Raw genomic sequence first — 23345 nt, forward strand, 5'->3', positions numbered from 1 at the left:
TTTACTTTTGGATTTTAGAAATCTTCCAATACTTGACCATTTCCTCTTCATCTGTCAGTGGTGCTGGTGCAGGTTCTCCCTCTGCCTTCTTGCTGTCGACAATCAGTAGTTAATTTTATTACTCTAATTAAGAAATGTAACAGGTTGGATTAGAGAATATTTAATTATGTGAAAAGAGCGTTAGACTATGTGGAAAAAGCTGCAGCGCATTGAAATCACTGAATGATATTTAATGTCAAATGTCTGTAAAGTCATTTAGCCCACACCCATGAACCTTTCATGTTTAAAGCTTTACCTTGATTGAATTCTGTTTTTATACTTCATTTTTAGCTGCTGTCTTTTTCCATTTTTTGTGGCCATGAGATACCATTAAAATGAATATTAGTTCAATAATTTACAGTTTTCACTTCTGATATTATAACAGTTATTAAGTTATAGACAATTATTAAGAATTAATGTTACGCATTGATGGAAGTACGCACAGCCGTCTTATTGAAACGGGCTTAATTGTTATAAAAATTTATTTTTCTTATTTTTTTCATTTTGATTATGTAAATTATGACTGAGGTGTTTTCATGAGATTCTCCAATACAAGGTCAAACACAAGTATTGATATAAAAGGAGTGAGGAAACAAACAGTATGGATCTATCCCACGTCTATCATGAAACATTTGCAGCTTTCAGCCACTTTATACATCCGAGTGTGTGCTTATGTGCGGGGACGTAAAAGCAAATACTCTAGAGAATGTTTTTGATGGCCCAGCTTTCCGTGCAACGAGATCCATAGGTCCATTTGCCCTGCATTTAAAAATCAATGCTTCTCAGCACCAGCTAGGAAGGAAGACGGGGGAGTGTTTTAGTGGGAGAGGAGACCTGAAAAGTCCATTTCCTGTATGAGGTCAGACTGCATGATGTCATAATGGACTCGTTACATGCACATTAAAGAAACTCATTAATGGTATTTGAGTGTAGGAAGAATCCTTCCTGAACAAGAACAAGCATTACAGCTTAGACAGAAACGCTCCCACAAACAAAAACAATGAGCACTTTGTTGTCTAGGCTGGTATCTTTTCAGCAGGGGCACAGGAATTCTGGGACCCCATACAATGCGTGTGGTACAGTGCCGCTCAGTGTGACTGTAAGGTTGCCCATGTAACAAGCCGGATTTCCAGCTTCTTCACCATGCATACGGCAATCAGAGTACCGATCGATACAATTGCTGTCTATGGGGAACGCATGATCAATAGCTACCATTTATCACCAACTCGTCTTACAGTTGCATATGGAGTGACATTTCAGATCACCGTCTCAGAAGAGCCACTTCTCTATGCCGCATGCATCCTTGAAAAGAAGCTCCTTGACAAATTGGCCATGGCACTCACTTGACATGGTAGATTTTCATCTTCTCCCGTGGAGTCCTCCAAGACATGATGGGGCTCCGTCTGTCATGTGAGAGAAAAGTGAATATGGAAAATCAGTGTCTCACGAAGCATTGTGAATAGAAAACACGATATAATGTGTTAAAGGTCTGAACTATACTGAAAACAGTAGCGCATAGTCAGACCTTTGACTAACGGAGTAATGCCTGGTTCACATTGTGGCTTATTCTGGCCAAGAACTGCCAACTTAGACAGGAAGAGATCATCTGCCCAGCACAGAACAACCACAGTTCATTCTTTATTATTAATGTTCCAGATAGTGCCAGAATAAACAAGCTCTATGAACTTTGGGATAAGAATTTCTTAAGTCCAAAAGTTATAAGCACTGGCTATTTCATTTTATGAGTTTCATTTTAACTCAAAACAAATGGGAAAACATTCTTCAGATAAAACTGTTTCAAAGGTTTAATGTCTCTATTATATAATTGATCTTTTTTTTATTTTCCTTATTTTCATGTTATGGTCAATAAATGGGCAATTTTGTCTAAATAAATTAAAAATATCACAAGACACTAAAATCAATCTTTTTAAATGCTGAATTAAAAGTGAATTTAGGCATCACAACATTATAATGTTCAGTATTAAAAAAATAGATATTCATTTTGAGATTTGCTAAAGATTACATAAGTGTTATAAAAGTTTTTATAGATTAATATGAAAGAAAAAGTAATCTTTTGGTAAAAACATTAAAAAGCCATAACCACGACATTAACATTTATTTATAAATTTAGTCTAAAGTTTTGATATAAGAACTCAATTATGACAAAAGTCATAATTATGACATTTTGTTTTTCTCATATTATGACCTAGTATATAATAATTACACATTTTATTTTATAAAATTTGACTTTCCAAAGCATGATTTGTTTCTGCCCTGATGTACATAACAGTTATAAAAATAAGTAGGATTTTTAAAGATTATCTTTGAGTGATGACTATGGAAGCCCATTGCCACCACATGAGAAAAAGGATTTACTAAAAGATGACTTAATTAGGACAGTATGACAGTAAGTCATGACCATGACAAATATTTATGAATTTATGACAAAAAGTCATGAATCATCAGATAGTCATAGAACTGACTGTGGGCGGTCCGTCTGAGGCTGAGACGACACCGAGCATAACAATCGCAGTGTGGATCAGTTTCTAAGAGTGATAGAAAGCCTTGATTAGTACAGCAGACACACACTCGTGCCAGTATGAACGTCTGCTCCTCTGAACCAAATGACAGTGGTGGAACGTCTCGTTAGACCGGGCCTACATGCTGTCATTGACTGTTTAGGGTTAATTAGTCAGGGTGGCGACTCAGACGTGCCGATCTGTCACTGTGCGGGAGTGAAACTGACGGATGGCCGTGATCATCTGCTGCCTAGAAGGGAACGTTGTGTTACCTGCCTCTCTTTTCTCTCTGTCTCTTTCACAATACCATCTCAGCAGCTTTACAGCAGACTTTATTACATGTGGATCAATGGGGTTGTAGCAGTAATTTCTGAACATTGTGCTATTCCAGAATAGATGACAGAGCAGGCTGGACTGAATATGAGTTTTTCTAACCTACTAGATAGCCTGCAGTAATTGTATGTTATTGAATTCACAGAAACGTTACCCTTTACAAATCAGTGTGGGAAAAGTCAAAGTAAGGGGTATTGAATTTTCAGGAAATTTTCAGCGATTAAATTAATCAAACACAGTCAGTAAACAAAAAAGTGATGTGGGTTCAGTAAATGTTTAAACTTTGTTATGGGTAAAATAACCCTTGGAATCATATCAGTGTACTTTCAGCCACAGAAACAAAAACTGTGTCTAAAAATGCCTCGGATTTTAAATGCGTTACCTAACGTTTCATATAAATTATTATATTCTATTTTAGGCATCTAATAATGGGTTCGCACACACTAGTGACGGTTTCAATTAACTGATTCAACAGAAGCATTTTACATGTTACACTCTTAAAAATAAAGGTGCTTAAAAGGTTCTTCAAAGTGATGCCGTAGAAGAACCATTTTGGTTCCACAAAGAAGCATTCAGTCAAAGGTTCTTTAACCCCTTAACTGTCATCCCCATTTTTGAAAATTCACAAAAAAGTGCACTTATTATTATAATTCATGAACGCTTTTGAATACAGACCTAAGGTTGGTCTCTTTTTAAAGAAGACAATAAGCAGATTATTACAGAAGTGAAATCATTTAAAAAAATTAAAGTATTAAAAAGTTATAGAAGTTTAAATTTACTGGAAAACATATGTATTATATTATTTTTATTTTATATAAAATAAATAGTTTAAAAAAAATAGTTAAAAATCTAAAATTGCTATAAAATTAAAGCCATATGTGTACATAAGTACATAAGTATTTTTTATCAAATAGATACAGCCTTGATGAGCATAAGAAACGTCTTTAAAAAACGTTATTTATCCAAACTTTTGAACTACAGTAAAAATGTTTTCTCAGGTAACCTAAAATGTACATCATTTAGTTACATCAAGGGTCAAATCAAATATAAATAGCACATTAAAGTTGAAAGTTACATATGTTTTTGTGTGCGTGCTGTACAGGTCTGGTATAAAGAATGCTTTTGCTCAGGTGCCCGAAATGTCTGCCCAATAGAGAAAAGTTTTGCTCAGCAAGAAACGGGTCCTTAAATTTGATACAACTAAACTGAAGAGTCAAGGCCTTAGACAGTTTTAAATACATTAAATGGTTTAAGAAATAATTTTTCAAATTGCCTTAAATAGATTTTTAAGAATTCTGCAGATACCTTGTAAATAGTCAAATAAAACTCTTTCCTTGATATTCATTGACATTTGTGTATTGAAAATGCTTTTGATTGACATTTATGGTCTTGATTTTATTTGGGCTAGTTCAATTAATTTTCGGGCTACCAAAATCTGAAGAGTACCTCCCCGAAGGGCTACCAGGGATTTAGAAATTGTGCGAGCCCTAAAGCATTTTACTTGAACTGGCTGAAAACACCTTAAAACCCCATAATGCCCTTAAACATCATTTCAGGGGGAAAATGTTGCCCCTTAAAGGGACAGTTTGCTTAAAATTAAAATATCGAACAAGAAAAGAAATAAGGCAGAACAGCCTCAGTCACCATTCATTGTCGTTCTTCCTAACATTTCCTTTTGTGCTCCACATACAGAAAAGAAAGTCAAGTCAAACATATTTGGAATAATTGTGGGTGACTAAATAATGAAAGAAAAAAATAAAAATATATATTTTGTATCTGGCTGATCTTGTGACTCAAAGCATGTGAACAATTAAAAAGATAATGTTTTATGCACACACAGAGACGTTATTATTATTATTATTATATTAAACAGGTTAAATAAACTGATTTACATAAATTCCTCGTTGATAACGCAAAGAGTCCCACATAAGAACCGATTCATCATTCAAATGTCATCATCACAGCCCCGGTATGAATCAGCCTGAGATCCCTGAACATTACGCAGACTCGTTCATTAAAACTTCAGTCTCCATTAACAAAGCACACTGATCAAGGTGAACTCATATGCTCATACACAAAGAAACAAGTCAAAAAAGAAAAAAAATGTTCCCGTGGCCTTTGGCAAACGGATCGTTTTAAAAGCATTTACGCACAGACATAACACGGGTCATACTCTATAGCCGCTAATCCCCAGCATCGGACACACAGAAACGGCCTCTGAAAACAGAAGTAACGAATTTATAATGAACATATCAGTGATATAACCCTTTATAAACGGAGACTCACCTCGCTCGCCGCGCTCCCGATTGCCATCTTTCGCCAAGGGTCAACTAGTTGTGCCAGGGGCATCTTCACTTCTTGGAGGTTGCTTCTTTTATAAATCAGATTCAAAAGAACAATTCTGAGCTACTTTGAGGAGATTATGTCTCTTTGTTTCCGCGCTCTTGACACTGAGGGAAGAAAGCTGGTAGTCCGTTACGTGCGTAACGCATCCGAAAGCGCCGCCACCTTCTCCTCCGCTCACCTCTGTCAGTCAGTGCAGCGTTTCCATAGGAATAGAAAGACCGTGCCCCTGAGCTCGTGCCACTCGCCCTCTCTCTCTCACCACTGTCCCCTTTTGACAGAAAAAAACACGCTCTCTATTCACTTCCGCTTCTTTCAGTATGACGCATCGGATTGGCTGATATTCTTGTCAATCATTCTCAGAGGGCGGGGCTGAAGCTGTGGCGCTCACAGACGGACAGGTGAGAGGAGCGCAGTGCATTCGATGCCCCAACCTCAACCTGTGATCTGAGCTGACAGGTTTTCATAAAATAATTACATTAAACTAATACCATATTTTACTGTATGGAAGTTGGCAAATATGTACGTACATTTAGGCCTAGCTTCACCTATTCAGACTTTGCATTATTTCTTCTCTGCATGCAAACATAAATGAAAATCAGATTATGATTTTACTTTTTAATAGTTATTTCTTAAATCCATTCCAAAGGACAGTACATCTCTTTTGTTTACAATGAAATATATTATGCACATGAATTTAACAATCCTGCGTAGTATGTGTATACTCGTTAATATGTAGACCGATTTATAATCATCTATCATATTTTTTTTGGGTGGCATCAAATTACATTGGAATGTAGCCTACAGTATGTAAGAATGCACCCTGTTAAGCTGTGATTTGACGCTTGGTTCACGCAGGTGGAGAGTGTGACACCTTCTGGTGAGTCTATTGTAATTTCTTTTGTGTGTTTCAGTGATTCAGGACTAAACATTCATTCGGTGGCGAGCAAACTGAACACAACTGACACAAATGTAAGCCAAAATATTACATATTTATTCATTCTATCCATTTTAGTGTTCTGAAATCCAGAATACACATTTTCTAAGGCCAAATGTGCTGACTAATATTTGCTTAAACTTAGATGCTAGTGAAAGTTTTGGTAGGCTACTAAGAGAAATTTAGGCTTTGGGATATTATATTAAAATGACAAATGAACTCATAATTCAAGAAATTACAGCATGACACTACTATAGGACATGAAAATTGTATCATTCAAATAATTTTTAATAGGCCAACATTTCATTCATAAACCTTTGATTTTACATTTCACGTTGACAAGTAAAGATGATGCCCATTAATTTATTCATAATCTATTTTTTTCAGTATTGCTCTGAATATTTATTGCTGTACGTTGTGCTATTAATAGTCTGCCAAACTGATTGCTAATTAGAGAGGCAATAACAGCAGTTATGGAATGTAATTATGACTTTATGGATAAACAATCTCATCTATCTTCTTGTGCGTATAGGTTTATGAACAGAGTACTATGAGGAATGAGGTGCTGAATTATCAGCAGGTTCTTTAGCTGATGGATTTCAGTCTCATCCAAGGGTTGGTGCCTCTGACCTCTAAAGGTGCATCATTGTAGAAGATGTGGTTGCACAAATCCTCCAGCGGGGGTTCTGGATCAGAGGTAGCAAACTGTGCTGCTTCTTCTATCTCCTTACGAATCTCAGCATCAATGTCCTGTCATGGTTCCAACAACATAACATGGTGATACCGGTAGGTGTTATCCCTCTAGTATTCATTAAGTACCTGGTAATGCATCAAGTACCTTGATCTCTTCCAGGCTAGCCATGTTGTTACTTATCATACGGTCCTTCAGCATAGTGATAGGGTCACTCTTACCGCGAACCTCCTGAATTTCTTCACGTGTGCGATAACTAAGAAAAAAGCACTGATTTAGAGTAGAGCGAACTGTGAGCTCACTGAAATGATGTGCAAACTACCTAAAACTAAAGAGGAAGGACTGCGATTATTGAGGTTAGCAGACGAGGATAGGGTTTTAAATGAACCGAGGAAGGATGAGCGCCTGCTACGGGGGGGAAGGTTGAAGGTCAACCTCACCTGACCCCAGGATCGCTCATACTGTGGCCATGGTAACGATATGTCTGGAGCTCCATTAGTATGGGACCCTGAAGAGCATAGGCCAAACATTTGCCCACCAGTACAGACCAGATCTCCCAAAAATCATTTTTGTTTACAAAACTAGCTTGTACCTAAAAGAAAAGTGCCCCCCAATATGAAAATTTGCTGTACATTTACTCACCCTCAAGGCATCCAAGATGTAAATGAGTTTGTTTTTTCATCGAAACAGATTTGGAGAAATTTAGCATTACATCACTTGCTCATCAATAGATCCTCTTTAGTGAATGGGTGCCATCAGAATAAGAGTGCAAACAGCTGATACAAACATCGCAATAATCCACAAGTAATCTACACGACTCCTGTCCATCAAAAAGCTGTGTATGTGTAAGAAATTTCAAGAATTTCAAACTGCTTCTGGCTAAAATACAACTCCATAATGTTGATTTCTCCAGTGAAAAAGTCATTTCATCTGAATCAGGAGAGAAATATACACAAAGCAAGCACAAAGCAAAAGCAGTTTTAAACAAAAATGTTGGTGGATTTTGATGTAAGAGGACTTTTTCACTGGAGGAAACGGTTATTATGGATTATTGTGGTATTTTGACCAAAAGTTTGAAGTTAAAACGTCTTAATGATACATTTGTTTATCACAAACATGCAGCTTTTCACTTCACAAGACATTAGTTTATGTACTGGAAGCTTGTGGATTACTTGTGGATTATTGTGATGTGTTTATCAGCTGTTTTGACTCTCATTCTGACGGCAACCCATTAACTGTAGAGGATCCATTGGTGAGCAAGTGATGTAACGCTAAATTTCTCCAAATCTGTTCTGATGAAAAAACTAATTAATTTACATCTCGTACGGCCCGAGGGTGAGTACATTTTCAGCAAATGTTCATTTTAGGGTGAACTCTTTTAAATCTCTGACCTCTCCTTGATTTGTAAAGCAAGTAATAAATGTCATTTTTCATTTACCTTTCCAGATCTGCAGTAATCTGCTGCAAACCTGGTTGCCTCTCTCACGCTGAGAACATCCATACCATCCACCTTGAGAAAACAAAGAAACAGGCTTGACTTATTTGCTCATTTGCTTGATTTATGTGCCTTTTATGTACTTCTGTATAAATTTGCATGCACTGGTGAACATAAAAACAGGATGAGGCAGCTAGAAAAAAAAAAAAAAAAAAGAAGTTACCCTCAGGCCAGGAATGTAGTCTCCTCTCTTGTAATAATCTGTGCTGGCTGAGGCCCGTTCCACTGATGTCCCCATACCGTATTTATTATTCTCACAGATGAAAATACAGGGGAGTTTCCACAAAGCTGCCATGTTAAATGACTCAAAGATCTGGCCCTGATAAAGAGATTAATCAGATAAGACATTATTTTGCAACAGCAGATCGCACGCAAATTTGTGAACACATGGAGGAAAAGTTGCTCTTACCTGATTAGCAGCTCCATCCCCATACAGAGTGACACAAACCTCATTCTTACTCTGATACTGGCATGCCAGGGCCACACCTGCCCCAAGAGGAACCTTCAAAAGTGAAAGTTAACAGTGAAATTTAGATTTAGAAATGCCTGATGTAATATTCTCGTAAGCTATGGTGCGTGCATCTCACCTGGGCACCAACAATACCATTCCCGCCATAGAAATTCTTGGCATACATGTGCATAGAGCCACCCTTGCCTTTGGCAACACCACCCCTTCGACCTGAAATGGATTGTAAACATGTTCAAATAAGGGCTGGGTATTGATTTGATTCCTAGTACAAACCCTTGATCAGTTTACAGTCCAATTTGGAGATGTAAGAACTTCTCTCTCAGCTATTGCTGTAAATGATGAAACTCTTAAAGGGATACTTCACCCAAAAATGAAAATTCATGAATTTCTCAACCCCATGTCATGTCGTTCCAAACCCGTTAAGACCTTTGTTCATCTTCAGAACACAAATTAAGATACTTTTGATGAAATCCAATAGCTCTCAGACCCTCCATAGACAGCAACAGAACAAGGCCCAGAAAGCTAGTAAGGACATTGTTAAAATAGTCCATGTGATATCAGTGGTTCAACTAATTTTATAAAGCTACAAGAATATTTGTGCACAAAGAAAACAAAAATAATGACTTTATCGAACAATTAAAAATTAACAACAGGACCCGAACTATGCAGTTCAGTTGCTATTTATATACAGCTATATATAAACAATGTCGTTCAAAGTTTTTTTTTAGTTTTTTAATGTTTTTGTTTTATGTATTTGAAAAAAGTTTCTTAAGCTCACCAATGCTGCATTTATTTGATAAAAATTAGAGTAAATACAGTAATATTGTGAAATAATTTTACAATTTTAATAAAATACATGTTTTCTGTTTTGATATATTATCATATGTGGTTTATTGCTGTGTTTTTTTAGCAATCATTACTCCAGTCCTCAGAGTTGAATATCCCTTCAGAAATCATTTATATTAGTGCTCAAGAAACAGCATTGTAAAATAACACTTAATGGGGCTGTAGATGCAGCAGAAATGTGGTGTAATAGAACACAGGAAGGGTAAAAGATCGTTCTTGGGGTTTTAAGAATCAGGAGATTGAGATTATTCAAATGCAGATCGTATTCTTTTGGAAAATCTTCAGGATTTCTATTTTAATGCGGCTTTATGAAGAAAGCCCTCACCTGTGAGTTCTGCCATGATCTCTTTCACAGACACACCTCTAGTGTAGGTGTAGCCATGAGCCCTATATGCTGTGATCAGGTGATCCGTGGGATTGATACCAGCCTCAATGCCTACGGCACAGGCCTCCTGAGAGATAGCAAAATTATAAATCATTTTACAGTGACTGTGTGTAAACAGCTATTATAGACTTACAGGGCATTCAGTTTAGTCTTACCTGGCCATCATAAAGATGACAGAATCCTCGTACGATCTTCTGCTTGTACAGCTGATCTGCCTTCAGCTCCATGCGTCTCATGGTCTGCATAGTGCGGTAGTACCTGAGCCCATCCTCTCTGCTGAGCACCGTCTGCACCGAAGGGCCTTCATCCAAGCGATGAAGGTCGCATCTCTGAAATCGAACAAGTTCTTGAATGAACTAAATTGTTTGTGCATGCTTTTAAGCTAATATGACAACTTTACCTTGATGTCAAAGCTGGCTTGAGGTGTCAAGTCAGCAAAAGAACGTGCTGAGACCACAACTCTGGAACCCTGGAGAAGAATAGAATGCATTAATAAAACTATGAAAAATCATTTTAAAACAGAGAAACTTGCTAAATGCATTTAACTTGACAAGAATTGACTAAAAGCTGAAAACCATTATATGGACCCACAGTGAAACGTGACACTAATGTTCCTGAAATAAACACACTACCATTTATTTATTTATTTTTTAAAAGAAATTAATCGTTTTATTCAGCAAGGATGTTTTTAATTGATCAAAGTGGCAGTAAAGACATATAAATTGTTACACAAATATATATTTCAAATAAATGTTCAACTTTCTATTCATCAATAAATCCTGAAAAAAAGTAAAAAACTTTTTTCAACAATGATTCAACAATGACCAAAGAAATGTTTCTTGAACACCAAATCAGCATATTAAAATGATTTCTGAAAGATCATGTGACACGGCAGAATTTTAACTTCAACATTAACGGTAATAAATTGTATTTTCAAATATATTAAAATAGAAAATCATTATTTTAAATTGTAAAAATACTGCAGCAGAGACATTAAAAACTTTTTTTTATTTTTTATTTACCGACCCCAAACTTTTAAACAGTATTGTATTTGGTTGGCAAATTATAGTTATATCAGTTATATTCTTAGAAAAATTGTAATTGTAAGTTTTCAGATGAGTTACAGGCAAAAATAAATAAATACATAAATAAAAAAAGAATTGAAAAAACATACAAATGATTACTAACTAACTAACTAATACTGGGGTGGTTGAGCTGGTGTTGCTGGATCGTTAAAGAGAAGTTAAGCGAGTGTAGAATCCAAACCTAATATCTTACCTCTGACACTGTTTGGGCACCCTATAAAACAAGCAAAAATGTATAAACATATTGTATTTACACACTGTAAATGAAAATAAATGGTACATAAATAGTAGAAAGACTGCATATCAGAAAAAGTCCACAATATGGTCCGTGTTGACATCCGTGTTAGACCATACAAATTATTATACCAATTCTCAATTCCACTTGGACAGTGTCACAGACTGAAAAGCTAAAAACAACCTATTATGTTAATTTAACACACAATAGAGTGGCCGAATCAGGGCATGACTCTGCAGTTTAATCAAATCTAGTCAGTTCAGTGGCTATTTCATTTACAGTAAACATGACTCTGCATTTACGGTACACCATCTACAAGGTCAATGAGACTACAGAGATCTAGTTTAGCCTCACTAAATCTTTTAATGCCTCTAAGCGAAACAGAGCTTGATTATTTTAATGCTCTGTCTTATTTACAGCAAACACATATACATTATGATACCTACATTTATTTTGGCACCACCCTTAAGTGCGTTTGCTATCACTGCCAGCATGTTCTGCATGCTCCAAAGCCCAGCCTGAGTGTGCAGGAGTGTTTCAGGAGGATCAGCCCCACACAGAGCTGAAGCCAGAAACACTCACACTAACTCAGCATGGCCGAGGATTGGACTACACTCTGTTTCAAGAATTAAAGTTCAGTTTAACTGTGCACAACAACAGCAACAAAATAAACTTATTAAATAAATATTAAAATAATAGATATTAAAGTACTATAACAATTTTAAGTCATATTATACACCTTTGTAATAATGTGACAGATACAGGTAATTTTTTTTATTTGTGTTTTGTAAAAAAAACATAAATAAAAATTAAACAAACAAACAAACACATAAATGAATGAATAAATAAATTATTTAATAGAAAAGCTCATCTGAGAACAGACTGACAGAATGACTAACTGATTTACATTTTGATATTTTTTAATTCCTTATGGGAAATTATTATAACAGATATAGACTGGATCTTCGTGAGGTTTGCAAATTAAGTTATAATAATTCTGATGGTTATTGGGGGTTTAAGCAGTAACTGGACTTTTATTTTGATGACTTGTAAAGAACGTCATTTACGGTTAAGTTATTTTCGTAAAAATATAATAGTGCCACCAAGCGGTAAAGAGTAGTTATAGCAGAATTAATGTTGTCTTTTCATGGTATATATATTTATATAATATATTATATATTTATATAAATATATTTTGTCTCATTTTCACCTACCTGTTTGGTAGGCCCAGTAAAATGTTTGTCATATGATTTCACTATTAAAATAATAATAATATGTATGAAATAACTAAATAGTTGTATTTTTTTCCCCCAAAATATAACTGTTAAATTACAAATGAATACGTAATGTCACATATAAAATGAAGATGTTTTCAAATGTATTTGGTACTACTTTTAAATAATATTAATTTTTTTTTTTAATCATTATTTCACTTTCAAACACTTGTTTTTGTAGCCTATGAATTTTTGTTTCTCATTGTTCAGATTTTACTATTCAAAAAAATAAAAAATGGAAGTAAACAAAACAGTTAAATATTTTTTTCCTAATATTGCTGTAAGGTATTGTTGAACTTTTAATTGAAAATTAAAATGTACATAATATGTCTGCTAAATTTAGCTAACAGAAGCAGCATATTATTTAAATATTTATTATAATAATAAATGTACAGAAATCTAACCAATAACAAGCCGAAAGAAACCGCGTTGTAAACTCACAAAATTAACAAAGTGGATTAATAACACAAATAAAGCCAACATTAGTAATCGCAAGAGTAATATTTTGCACTGTATGGAAAAGCAGGCGCATGTCTCCTCTTTTACGTCAGCGGCGGAAGTTCAGCGCTCAAACGGAAGTGAGAGTCAGAGCCCGTCCGCCATTGTGGAGCAGAGCAGGGGTAATATTCTCTCCAGACGTTACACAGAGTGTGAATGTTTCGGACTAACTTAAACACATCACACAGCAGCCAACCTCCCCCAGCCGTTTGACGTTCGCTGTCAGTACCGCCGAGAGGACCGCTGCCGACCGTTTGAAACCGGGCGAGGAGATCAACGCCTGAGAAATAACGTTACGCTGTGATTATAGGGCAATCCGGAGAGAGGAACCCGCAGCGGTGGCAGGAGAGACAGCCGTGGACAGTCATAACAGCGATCAGCTCGGGCTCCCGGAGGATGTCTGCGACAACTGTCGATCAGGTTCCATCCATATAACTATATAAGCACGATAGCGCATGTAACGTTACAGGTAGTGGCTGTGTTTTAAAACCTAGTGATCTGCCTACTTAGACAGCATTATTGGCGCACTTGGAAGGAATACACGTTTCAAAACAAACCAACGCACAGTAAGGCTCTTCAATATGTTGTAAAACACAGCTAACGTCAATCATAGTCAAGCCGCTTCTCCTGGGAGTCTTGGGGTTTTGATAGCGGTTTCTGCTAGGCCGAATCATTGTATCCATGTTCTGTTCGTGATAAACTGATGTTCATAGTTTGTTTTTTTGTCTTTTTGTCACTGTCTTCACACTTTGAACCCAAAATCAGAGACCTAAAGGACAAGGAAACAAAGGTATGTGATGAAAAGATAAATTTTCTGTCCATTTAAAGGGACAGTTCACTCAAACATTAAATTTCTGTCATTTACTCACCCTCATGTTATTATAAACCTGTATAACTTTGTTCTTCTGTGAAACACATCATGGTAGGGACATACACCTTCGGTCAGCATTCAGTTTAATTACATTTTTTTCCATGCTATAAAAATTAATGGTGACTGAGGCTGTCATTCAGCCAAAGAAAGTCAAATTGACAACATTTGGATGAGAAATTTAATTTTGTGTGAACTGTCTCTTTAAGGGGATTAGGTTTACTGATGTGTTTCTCCCTGTCTCACTTGTGTGCATTTATAAATAGTCACTCCTTCTGTGAATCCTATTTTATGTAGTAGACCAGTCTTGATATTAATCTAGCTCTCTATGTGACTTCATAGTCATGACATTGACCGATAAAGCAATTTAGAGTTTTTAATATGTTTTTACTTGTTGTTCTTGCTTAGACACAAGTGTAATTTACTTTTGCTGTGTGTCATTATTTCTTAGCAACATCATGGTGGATTGAACTGAATAAAACTGACACACTGTCTCTGTCTGTCTTTGGTGTTTTTTTGCTTAGTGCAAAACGGCTCGATGCATCAGAAGGATGCTGTAAATGATGATGACTTTGACAATTACTTGAGCAGCCAAACAAATCAGGTGAGTTTTTGTCCTTATATTGTCATATTGGTTGTCAGTACAGAAAATATTAGTATTATAATTTTTATGATTTCATTTCACTGTTCCATTACATTAAAGATTAAACTGATATGTAACACATCATTGACCTCTTCCATATTTTATTATTTGCTGATACTTATCATCTATATTATGTATTACCATCCAAAAGTTTGTGGAGATTTTATTAATATTTTTTTAAAAGAATATTCACCAAAGCTGCATTTGATTAAAAATACATTAAAAATGGTAATATTGTGAAATATTTTTATAATTTCTTCAGTGTCACATGATCCTTCAGAAATCCATCTAATGCTGATGTGTTGCTCAAGAAACATTTATTATTATTATTATATCAATGTTGAAATCAGTTGTGCTGCTTAATAGTTTTGTGGAAATTGATGCATGTATTTTTTCAAGATTCTTTGATCAATAGAAATAGCATTAATTGAAAATAGAAATGATTTATAACATGTCTTAATTTTTTTTATCAATTTAATGCATCTTTGGTGAATAAAAGTATTAAATTATTTTAAAAAATCTTGTTTTTCAAATTTGATCTCCTATTATATTTTTTATGTCACATCTTTATTTAGCCACTAGTTTGTTACATCATCATTACTGACTTATCTTTAATTACCCCATACAGAGTAATAGCTACCCACCAATGTCTGATCCCTACATGCCCAGCTATTATGCTCCCTCTATTGGATTCCCTTACTCCCTGGGAGAGGCTGCTTGGTCCACCGCAGGAGACCCGCCTATGCCATACCTGACCACGTATGGACAGATGAGCAATGGTGAGCATCACTTCATTCCCGATGGAGTCTTCAGTCAACCTGGTGCTTTAGGCAACACGCCCCCTTTTCTCAGCCAACACGGATTCAACTTCTTTCCTGGAAATGCAGACTTTTCCACCTGGGGCACCAGTGGTTCTCAGGGACAGTCTACACAGAGCTCAGCATACAGCAGCAGTTATGGATATCCCCCGAGCTCACTGGGCCGGGCCATTGCTGATGGACAGGCCGGATTTGGCAGTGACTCGCAACTTAGTAAAGTTCCAGGGCTCAGTAGTATCGATCAGGGAATGGCCGGGCTCAAGCTCGGCTCCGACATGTCGGCTGTTACAAAAACGGTTGGATCTCCTTTAGGTGGGACGGTGGGTATGAGTAGCATGGCTGCCAACAGCATGCCACCCGTCAGCTCCTCTGCACCAAAACCCACCTCGTGGGCTGCCATTGCGAGGAAACCGGCGAAACCTCAGCCCAAGTTGAAGACCAAGCCCAACATGGGTTTAGGAAGTGGCGCCACAATTCCTCCTCCGCCGATAAAGCATAACATGAACATTGGGACCTGGGAGGACAAAGGCTCTATCACCAAACCCCCTCTTGCGCAGCAGATGCTCCCGCCTCAGCCCTTGGTGCAGCAGCAACTCTTGGCCCAACCTCAGCCCATGCTGCAGAGTCCATTGCCTCCCCAACACCAACACCAGCAGCTTCAGCTACAATCTGCCCAACACCCTCAGCAGCTGCCTCCAGGTCCTCCTCACCCTCACCCTCACCACCACTCACAACCAGGTCCCCCGCAGGCCCTGCACCCACCTCAGGCACAGAACCTCCCACCCCAAAACCGCTGGGTGGCTCCACGGAACCGAGGAACCACATTTAATCAGAACAGCTGCATGGAGAACTTTGGCCTTGGGACAGGAGTCCCCATGAGCTCGTCGCCTTCTTCCAGTGAGGTTCACCCTGTGCTGGAGAAGCTCAAGGCCCTCAACAATTACAACCCCAAAGACTTTGACTGGAACTTGAAGAATGGACGGGTCTTTATCATCAAGAGCTACTCGGAGGATGACATCCACCGTTCCATCAAGTACTCCATCTGGTGCAGCACAGAGCATGGAAACAAGCGTCTGGATGGCGCCTACCGCTCGCTCGGTGCCAAAGGTCCACTGTACCTGCTCTTTAGCGTCAACGGCAGCGGACACTTCTGCGGTGTGGCTGAGATGAAGTCAACCGTGGACTATAATGCCTACGCCGGCGTCTGGTCCCAGGATAAGTGGAAGGGCAAGTTTGAGGTGAAATGGATCTTTGTTAAGGACGTGCCTAATAACCAACTGCGGCACATTCGCTTAGAAAACAATGACAACAAGCCTGTCACCAACTCCAGGGACACTCAGGAAGTGCCCCTAGAAAAGGCAAAGCAAGTGCTTAAAATTATTGCGACTTTCAAGCATACCACCTCAATCTTTGACGATTTTGCACATTACGAAAAGCGGCAGGAGGAAGAGGAAGCCATGCGAAGGGTAAGCGCAGCTTTCTGCCACTCTTCACAATAGCAGAAAGCAGGCACTGCACCTTTAGATCTCGTAAACATTAAGTTTTAGTGCTGTCAGCATGTCCATCCATTTCCAAAGGTAGGTTTTTTAATAGCAACTCATTTCCAAGACTTTCTGTCTCTTTTGAGTTTCAGAAATAGGCAGCAGCAAGACAAAAACAGTGCAGTCAGTCATAATTAGAAATTAAATGTTAGATCTGGTAACTCAGTACATCATTACTTGTGGTCACATTATAAGTTCTTTGTGTTATTGCTCAACACGGCTTGTGCACAACACATTTCCCCTATATTTCAATTAACTGAACTGCTAAATTCTCAGAAGATAGCTATTGCGAAATAAATGGTACTTGAAAAAACAAAAAAACAAAACAAAAAAAAAAAGTCTCTGACCATTTATTGACAAAGGCTGGCATTGAGCTGTGTCTCTGTGTCAATCAGTGTCTCTGCTCAAACAGCAGGCAGATGTCCCATTAATAGATTGGACTTACATCATTTCCTGCCCAACCAACACAAATAATTGATGTCTGTGCCTGTTACCTCGGCACCAGCTGCTTTTTGTCCTTGTATGCGAGTTATGAAAACAGCATTTAGATCAGATTCCACATGATTTTGGGGGTTTATCAGGTCAAACCTTTAAAAATGTATTGTGTCTTGTATCTGAACAAATAGTCATTCAGTATCTCATTCTAATAGAGCTTAAGCTTGTTTGTAAGTTGTTGGAAATTGTTCGGCACTAGAAGGTTTAATATCTACCCTAAACTCATTGGCCCAACTTTGTACTACTGTGGTCATGTATTCACTTCAAAGTTTTGGGAGTGACTCCCAAACTTGTGATGGTTTACATGGTGATAACCATTGCAGTGTTTTGCCATCACGTGCCTGTATAGAATAAACATGAATGAATGCCAGCAGTTTTTTTTAGTTTTAGATATTTTGACCAAAGCTACCATAAATGTTTTAATTGTCAATAAACTTCTGCTGAAACAGAGTTCTGTGTTTTGTCAGTGTTAAGCTGCTGCTTTTGCTCCTGTGAATAACTAAATTGTGAATTGACTGAAATTGTTGCTGCATGTATATGGCCTGTATGCAGCACTGCAACTCTATTGACCTTGTTACTTGAGCATGTCATTTGTATTCAGCTGATTGAGTATTTGTCACTTACATGATATATGTGCATCTTTACGTAAGCCAGTTTAGGATGAACTTGTTAGTCAAGAACATAAATGGAAAAATTGCAATCAAAATGGCGCTTGGCCTAATCATGATGTCTTGTACTTGGACTAATTTAGCTTCTTTTTTTTTTTCGTGAGAGATTATCAAACCTCAGATTAAGTTTTTCTCAGAACCTCATTTCTTTCTATTTCATTACCTTGCCAATCATGTGTAGATTGCCAAAGCCATAATAAAATCAACTATTTAAATTAAAAAGGTCTCCAAGGCCTTGTGGTCTTAATTTGTGGCATACAGGCACTGTGCATTCATAAATGTGTGATGCTTAACTCCGGTTATTTATTTTTTATTTACAACTGTACACGTGGCACATGGCTTTATGCTGCTTGGAAATACAAGAGCCGGGCTGGAGTCATACATGACTCCTGATGTAGCTAACATACCTCTGCTTAGCCAGTAAACATGAAAGTTTTTTTGTGCCCACTGCCTTTTTTTCCTTATATCTTTATGATAGCTTTAAATGTAACAGATTTATGCATTAAAATATAATTATGTAAACCTTCTGGTGCTGCTCACAAGGTAATTACAAATTACAGATTTTTTTTTTTTCAGTGAATTTTTTTATAATATTTTGTATTTTTAGATGGTATGGTACTAAATCATATTTATGGTATAATTATCCATTTGTAAATTTGGTCTCTTCTCTTTTTAAAGATGACACTTAGTAGATTATTGCTGAAGTGAAACTTAAAAGTTATAGAAATGTATTATTACGAGAATTTCTCAGTTTTATTTTTTTAATCTTCGATGAAATATAAATTTTCCAAAATATTTAATATTTTACTCTAAAATGGCATAAATCTAATCAAGTTGTGTTCCATAATTGAGGTTGAGATCTCAAAAAAGAAAAAGAAAAAAAAAAGTGAATTTTTTTTTAGTAAGATATTATGACAAATGTTCCCACTAAATGAAATTCACCTCTCATTAATTTCCAATGTGGTCTTTTTTTTTTTTTTTTTTTTGACCGTAAACAGTACAACAGGGGAAGTTTTTTCAGGACCATTTTACCTTTTCAGATCATATCCATGATTTGTGTGTTTGTTAACATGGCAAATGCCAAAACCTTTACCAAGTTATATTCTATTTAGGTGAAGTAAAAACAACTAAAAAATTAAAAGTTAAAAAGTACGTTTTTACATTCAAAAAATGACCGAACGGCACCAGAGGGTTAAAGGAATAGTTCACACAAAAATGAAAATGTACTCATCCTTGGGACATCCAAGACGTAAATGAGTTTCCGTCTTCATCGGAACAGATTTGGAGAATTGTAGCATTACATCACTTGCTCACCAATGGATCGTCTGCAGTGATTTGCTGCCGCAGGTTTAGAGTTCAGATAGCTGATAAAAACATACATTACAGTAATCCACACAACTCCAGTGAAAGTTAAAAGCTTGTTTTAATAAAAATGTTTGTAATAATACATCATTAACATGTTTTTAATTTCAAACCGTTGCTTCTGGCTAAAATAAGAGTCCTTTAATCATAATATTGATTATTGAAAAAATTGTGTTTTCTGAATCAGGAAAGAAAGATGCACAGATCAAGCACTGGGAACAAGCAAAAACCCTTTTAAACAAAAATGTCAGTGGATTTTGATGCAAGGGAACAACAGGGGATGAACTTTTTCACTGGAGGAAATGTTATTATGGATTATGGACTATTTTGGCCAGAAGTAAGGTTTAAAGTTAATACGGATTTGTTTCTTACAAACATGCAGCTTTTCATTTTGTTTAACTCCAGACGTGATGGGCTGGAGTTGTGTGGATTACTTATGGATTATTGTGATACTTTTATCAGCTGTTTGCACTCTCATTCTGACGGCACCCATTCACTGCAGAGGATCCAGTGAGCAATGCTTCATTTCTCCACTGTTGCAATGGAAAAAATGAACTAAACTACATCTTGGATGGTCTCAGGGTGAGTAATTGTTTAGCAAATTTTCATTTTTGAGTGAACTATCCCTTTAAGTTGTTTCTGAGCTTCATTAAAATAAGAACATGGTCATCAGACTTTATACTGAAACCTATTGGTGTGTTTGAGCATAATGCAAAAGTAGGTTTTCAGTTACATCACCGTAAAAATACCCTGTTCACAAGCATTTTTGTCATGCATGATTAATTATTCTCCAATCCAATATCTCCAAAGAGGGGTTACTAAGATAAATTGAGTAGTATTCAGGGACCACCACCCTAATGTTGAATAAAATGGCTTTTATGTAACCGAGGTCTTCATCTCCCATGAACATTTGTCAAAAATAATACTCCTTTTAAAATGACTTTAAAGGGTGAAAAGTGTTACTCTCTGCATGTCAGAGAGATCTAATCAGCCTCATACTGTTTTGAAACCACTGGCTGTATCAGCAGTTCTGTTCGTCAGATACGCAGAATCATTTTGCATCAGTATTTCAAGCAGTGGTTGGACCTGCATTTTCAGCAAACTAACATTTGAAATCCTGAATTTGGGTATCACAACATTATAATGTATTGTTAGCGTTAAAAAAAAAAAGTAAAGTTTTCTTTTATATTACTTAAATAACCATACCGCAAAAGCTTTTAAAGACACTTTCTTTTCTTTTAGTTAAAACAAACTAGCTTAGTATCATTTGAATGGCTTTATGTTCCATTTAATCATCTAATTTTGTCTCTTTTCTCTCTCTTTCTTTACAGGAGCGAAATAGAAATAAACAGTAGGTTTACAGAGATCTCCATGGTAGAACGTCAACACTAATGATGTAGAACCTTAAATATTGTGTAACCTCAGAGGAAGAATGGGGCTCTGATGTATTTTTTTCTGCTGAAAACGATGTACGAACACTTAATCACGACAGTGGACTTTTCTGCGTCAACTTCTGATGGATCTGCCCTTACGCTCAAGTCTCGCACGAAACGGAAAGAAAATCACTCACGTAAACTGTATCTTAAAGCACTTTCAGCCCTTCTAAAAGCTTCTACCCAGTACCCTTAACTATCATTGGACATCTGTTTGGTATTAACTGACTAACCAATGTAGTTGGTTCTGAGGATTTCAAATGTATTTGTAGTCTTATTGTTTTGTCTTGTTTTTGTTTTGTTTGTTTTGGTAAATCATTTAAATTTTAGCGCTCTATAAATTTGAGCACACTCAGAGGAGATGAGAATTATGTATCCAAGGAAAGAAAAATCTTTACTTGAATTTATGTGAAGCTGTAAAAAGCATAATTGAGGCGCAGAAGCTTGCGTCCCACCTGACTGAATCCCAAGTCAGAATAATCACGTCCGATATTGTAGACTACCTTCAGAGTAGCCCTTTCACCTTTGTGTATCAGCATCTCTTTCTGTGTACCCAATAATAGTTTCGCAGCTTGGTGTAGAATCACGCCAGCCAATGCACTTTTTTTTTTTTCCTGTATTTCTCTTTTTTTCTGCATTCTTGTCATTCATAAGTGCATTTGTCGTAGGAGAAACCTGCTCAGAAATGCCATAAGTTCCTCTGAAGTCCATCGTCCCCAGACGTAACCAGGCCTGGTGTTCAGAAGAACCTCTTTAACGCTTTTTTGGACTGATCAGGATTCTAATCTGCTGCTAATCAGGATTCAGTCCGAATTGCTGAAGCTCAGTGAGAACATGACAGTTTTCTCCTATAGGTGACTCACTAGCTAAAATAAACATTATCCATGTTTAGTGATGCCACGTTTCGAGTTTTTCCTTTCAGAATGTCCTTCTTTAATGAGCGAGAAACATTATTCGTATCTTCCAAATTTGTATTGCATGAGAACTTTTGGTTTTGCTGTTTGCGACTATATACTGAGCATTATTCTGAGGCCATGCAAATGAAACAATCTATTTAGGTCTTGATTATATTGATTGATTGATTGAATGAATGATAAAATTAATGTTGCTATAGCCTTACAGTCCGAATGTTTCCCCGCTGGGAAGATGCCGGTGTCTTGAGATCACACTCCCCCCATAAGACTTGATCTTCTCAAACATCTGTGAGTAATGCAAAGTAATTACAGTCTCTGCTATTTCCTGTTTGTTCACTGGAAGCTGCCTTCTCCACAAACCACTTTAGGCTGTTGTTGCTTCAGGAGGTTGTGGGTAAGAAGAACTGGACCCAGTGATGGAACAGGCATCACATCTGGGTTTATGTTCAACGGTCGAAATCAGCGGGAAGATGACACTGCTGCAAAAAGAGACGCCTTCCGCTCCCTTCCTCTTTGTGCTTTGGTTTAAGGCCATGTTTGTATAGGTTACTGTAACTCTGCTAAGAAGAAATGCTTCTAAATGATGCTGATGCTAATTGAGGTATGATGTGATTAATCTGATTTGAAAAAATAAATATAGATTTATGGAAATGGATTCTGAAAATTGTCTTGACTGCAGCATCTTTGGTTTTATATATCACATGGCAGCACCACCAGATCTATTTTTAAATATGGCTATGCATTTACATAAGAAAATTCCTTTGAAAATGCATTTTGAAAATAAAACTAATGTAATGTAAATATCCTTTAATATTAATCGTAGTCTCAAACAGATATAACACAAGTCTGAATGCAAAATATTCACATAGGTTCGTTTGAGATGAAATGTAAACATTTGTCGCGGTTTATTGCATTTTACCAGGAGTTGTTATGTTTAATGGATCATCCATTAGGTGGCGCTATTGCCCAACACATTTCAGTTCTAGTGACTGAAGTGCTGTTGGAAAGCTTGTTCTGTGAAAGACTATTTGGTTTTTCTTTTTTTTTTCTCTTAAATCCCTCACTTTCCTAATTAATTTTAAATCTACTGAGATGAACAGATATAAATAACTATTATCCCAGTATCTGGGCAAATAAATAAATATAAAATAAAAAGCAAATAATTAAACAAAAATATTATGTAAAAAAACAAACAAACATAATACCTAAGGCCTCAGGGGTGAGGCAGGATGACTTATTATTAATAGAATGTATTATAATTATAATTGAATTATGTATAATGACTGTGCCAAGGTCAAAAACTAACCCAGTATCTGGGCAAATAAATGATTATAAAATAAACAAAAATATTATGTAAAAAATACATAATGACTAATGCCTCAATAATATACTTATATAATTAAAAATACTTAATATAATTTTACTATATAATTTATTTTAATAATATAATAAAA

At 36.5% G+C, this 23345-nt stretch overlaps 3 protein-coding genes across 5 annotated transcripts in view; 1 reads left to right on the forward strand and 2 right to left on the reverse strand.

Moving 5' to 3' along the window:
• Window positions 1–5556, reverse strand: part of LOC306864595 (ribosomal protein S6 kinase alpha-3-like) — a 44852-nt gene extending 39296 nt beyond the window's left edge. Inside the window, exons 1-2 of the mRNA XM_079408704.1 lie at window positions 5178–5556; window positions 1383–1442 (exon numbers count right to left, since the gene is read on the reverse strand). Coding sequence (XP_079264830.1) covers window positions 1383–1442; window positions 5178–5240 — 123 coding nt within the window. The 5' untranslated portion in view covers window positions 5241–5556. The remainder of the gene's footprint in view (window positions 1–1382; window positions 1443–5177) is intronic.
• A 298-nt stretch (window positions 5557–5854) lies between these two features.
• Window positions 5855–11929, reverse strand: LOC306864779 (pyruvate dehydrogenase E1 component subunit alpha, mitochondrial-like). Its single transcript, XM_079408998.1, has 12 exons — window positions 11824–11929; window positions 11336–11356; window positions 10458–10526; window positions 10213–10386; window positions 9998–10124; window positions 8945–9036; window positions 8767–8859; window positions 8521–8676; window positions 8301–8372; window positions 7303–7370; window positions 7010–7118; window positions 5855–6921 (listed from the first exon to the last, which is right to left on the reverse strand). The coding sequence occupies exons 1-12, from the start codon at window positions 11878–11880 to the stop codon at window positions 6757–6759; spliced, it is 1203 nt and encodes a 400-aa protein (XP_079265124.1). The 5' UTR covers window positions 11881–11929; the 3' UTR covers window positions 5855–6756.
• Window positions 11930–13223: 1294 nt separating this feature from the next.
• LOC306864709 (YTH domain-containing family protein 3-like) lies at window positions 13224–22550 on the forward strand. Of its 3 annotated transcripts, XM_079408877.1 has the most exons (6): window positions 13245–13271; window positions 13460–13569; window positions 13915–13939; window positions 14542–14621; window positions 15289–16944; window positions 20876–22550. In XM_079408877.1, the coding sequence occupies exons 2-6, from the start codon at window positions 13546–13548 to the stop codon at window positions 20897–20899; spliced, it is 1809 nt and encodes a 602-aa protein (XP_079265003.1). In that variant the 5' UTR covers window positions 13245–13271; window positions 13460–13545; the 3' UTR covers window positions 20900–22550. The 3 variants fall into 3 exon arrangements, with proteins under 3 accessions (XP_079265002.1, XP_079265003.1, XP_079265001.1); XM_079408876.1 differs by lacking the exon at window positions 20876–22550 and having other exon boundaries at window positions 13224–13271; window positions 15289–19039; XM_079408875.1 differs by lacking the exons at window positions 13245–13271; window positions 20876–22550 and having other exon boundaries at window positions 13404–13569; window positions 15289–19039.
• Window positions 22551–23345: the final 795 nt, after the last annotated feature.

This window comes from Barbus barbus, assembly GCF_936440315.1.
Source record: "Barbus barbus genome assembly, chromosome: 46".
Lineage (NCBI taxonomy): Eukaryota > Metazoa > Chordata > Actinopteri > Cypriniformes > Cyprinidae > Barbus > Barbus barbus.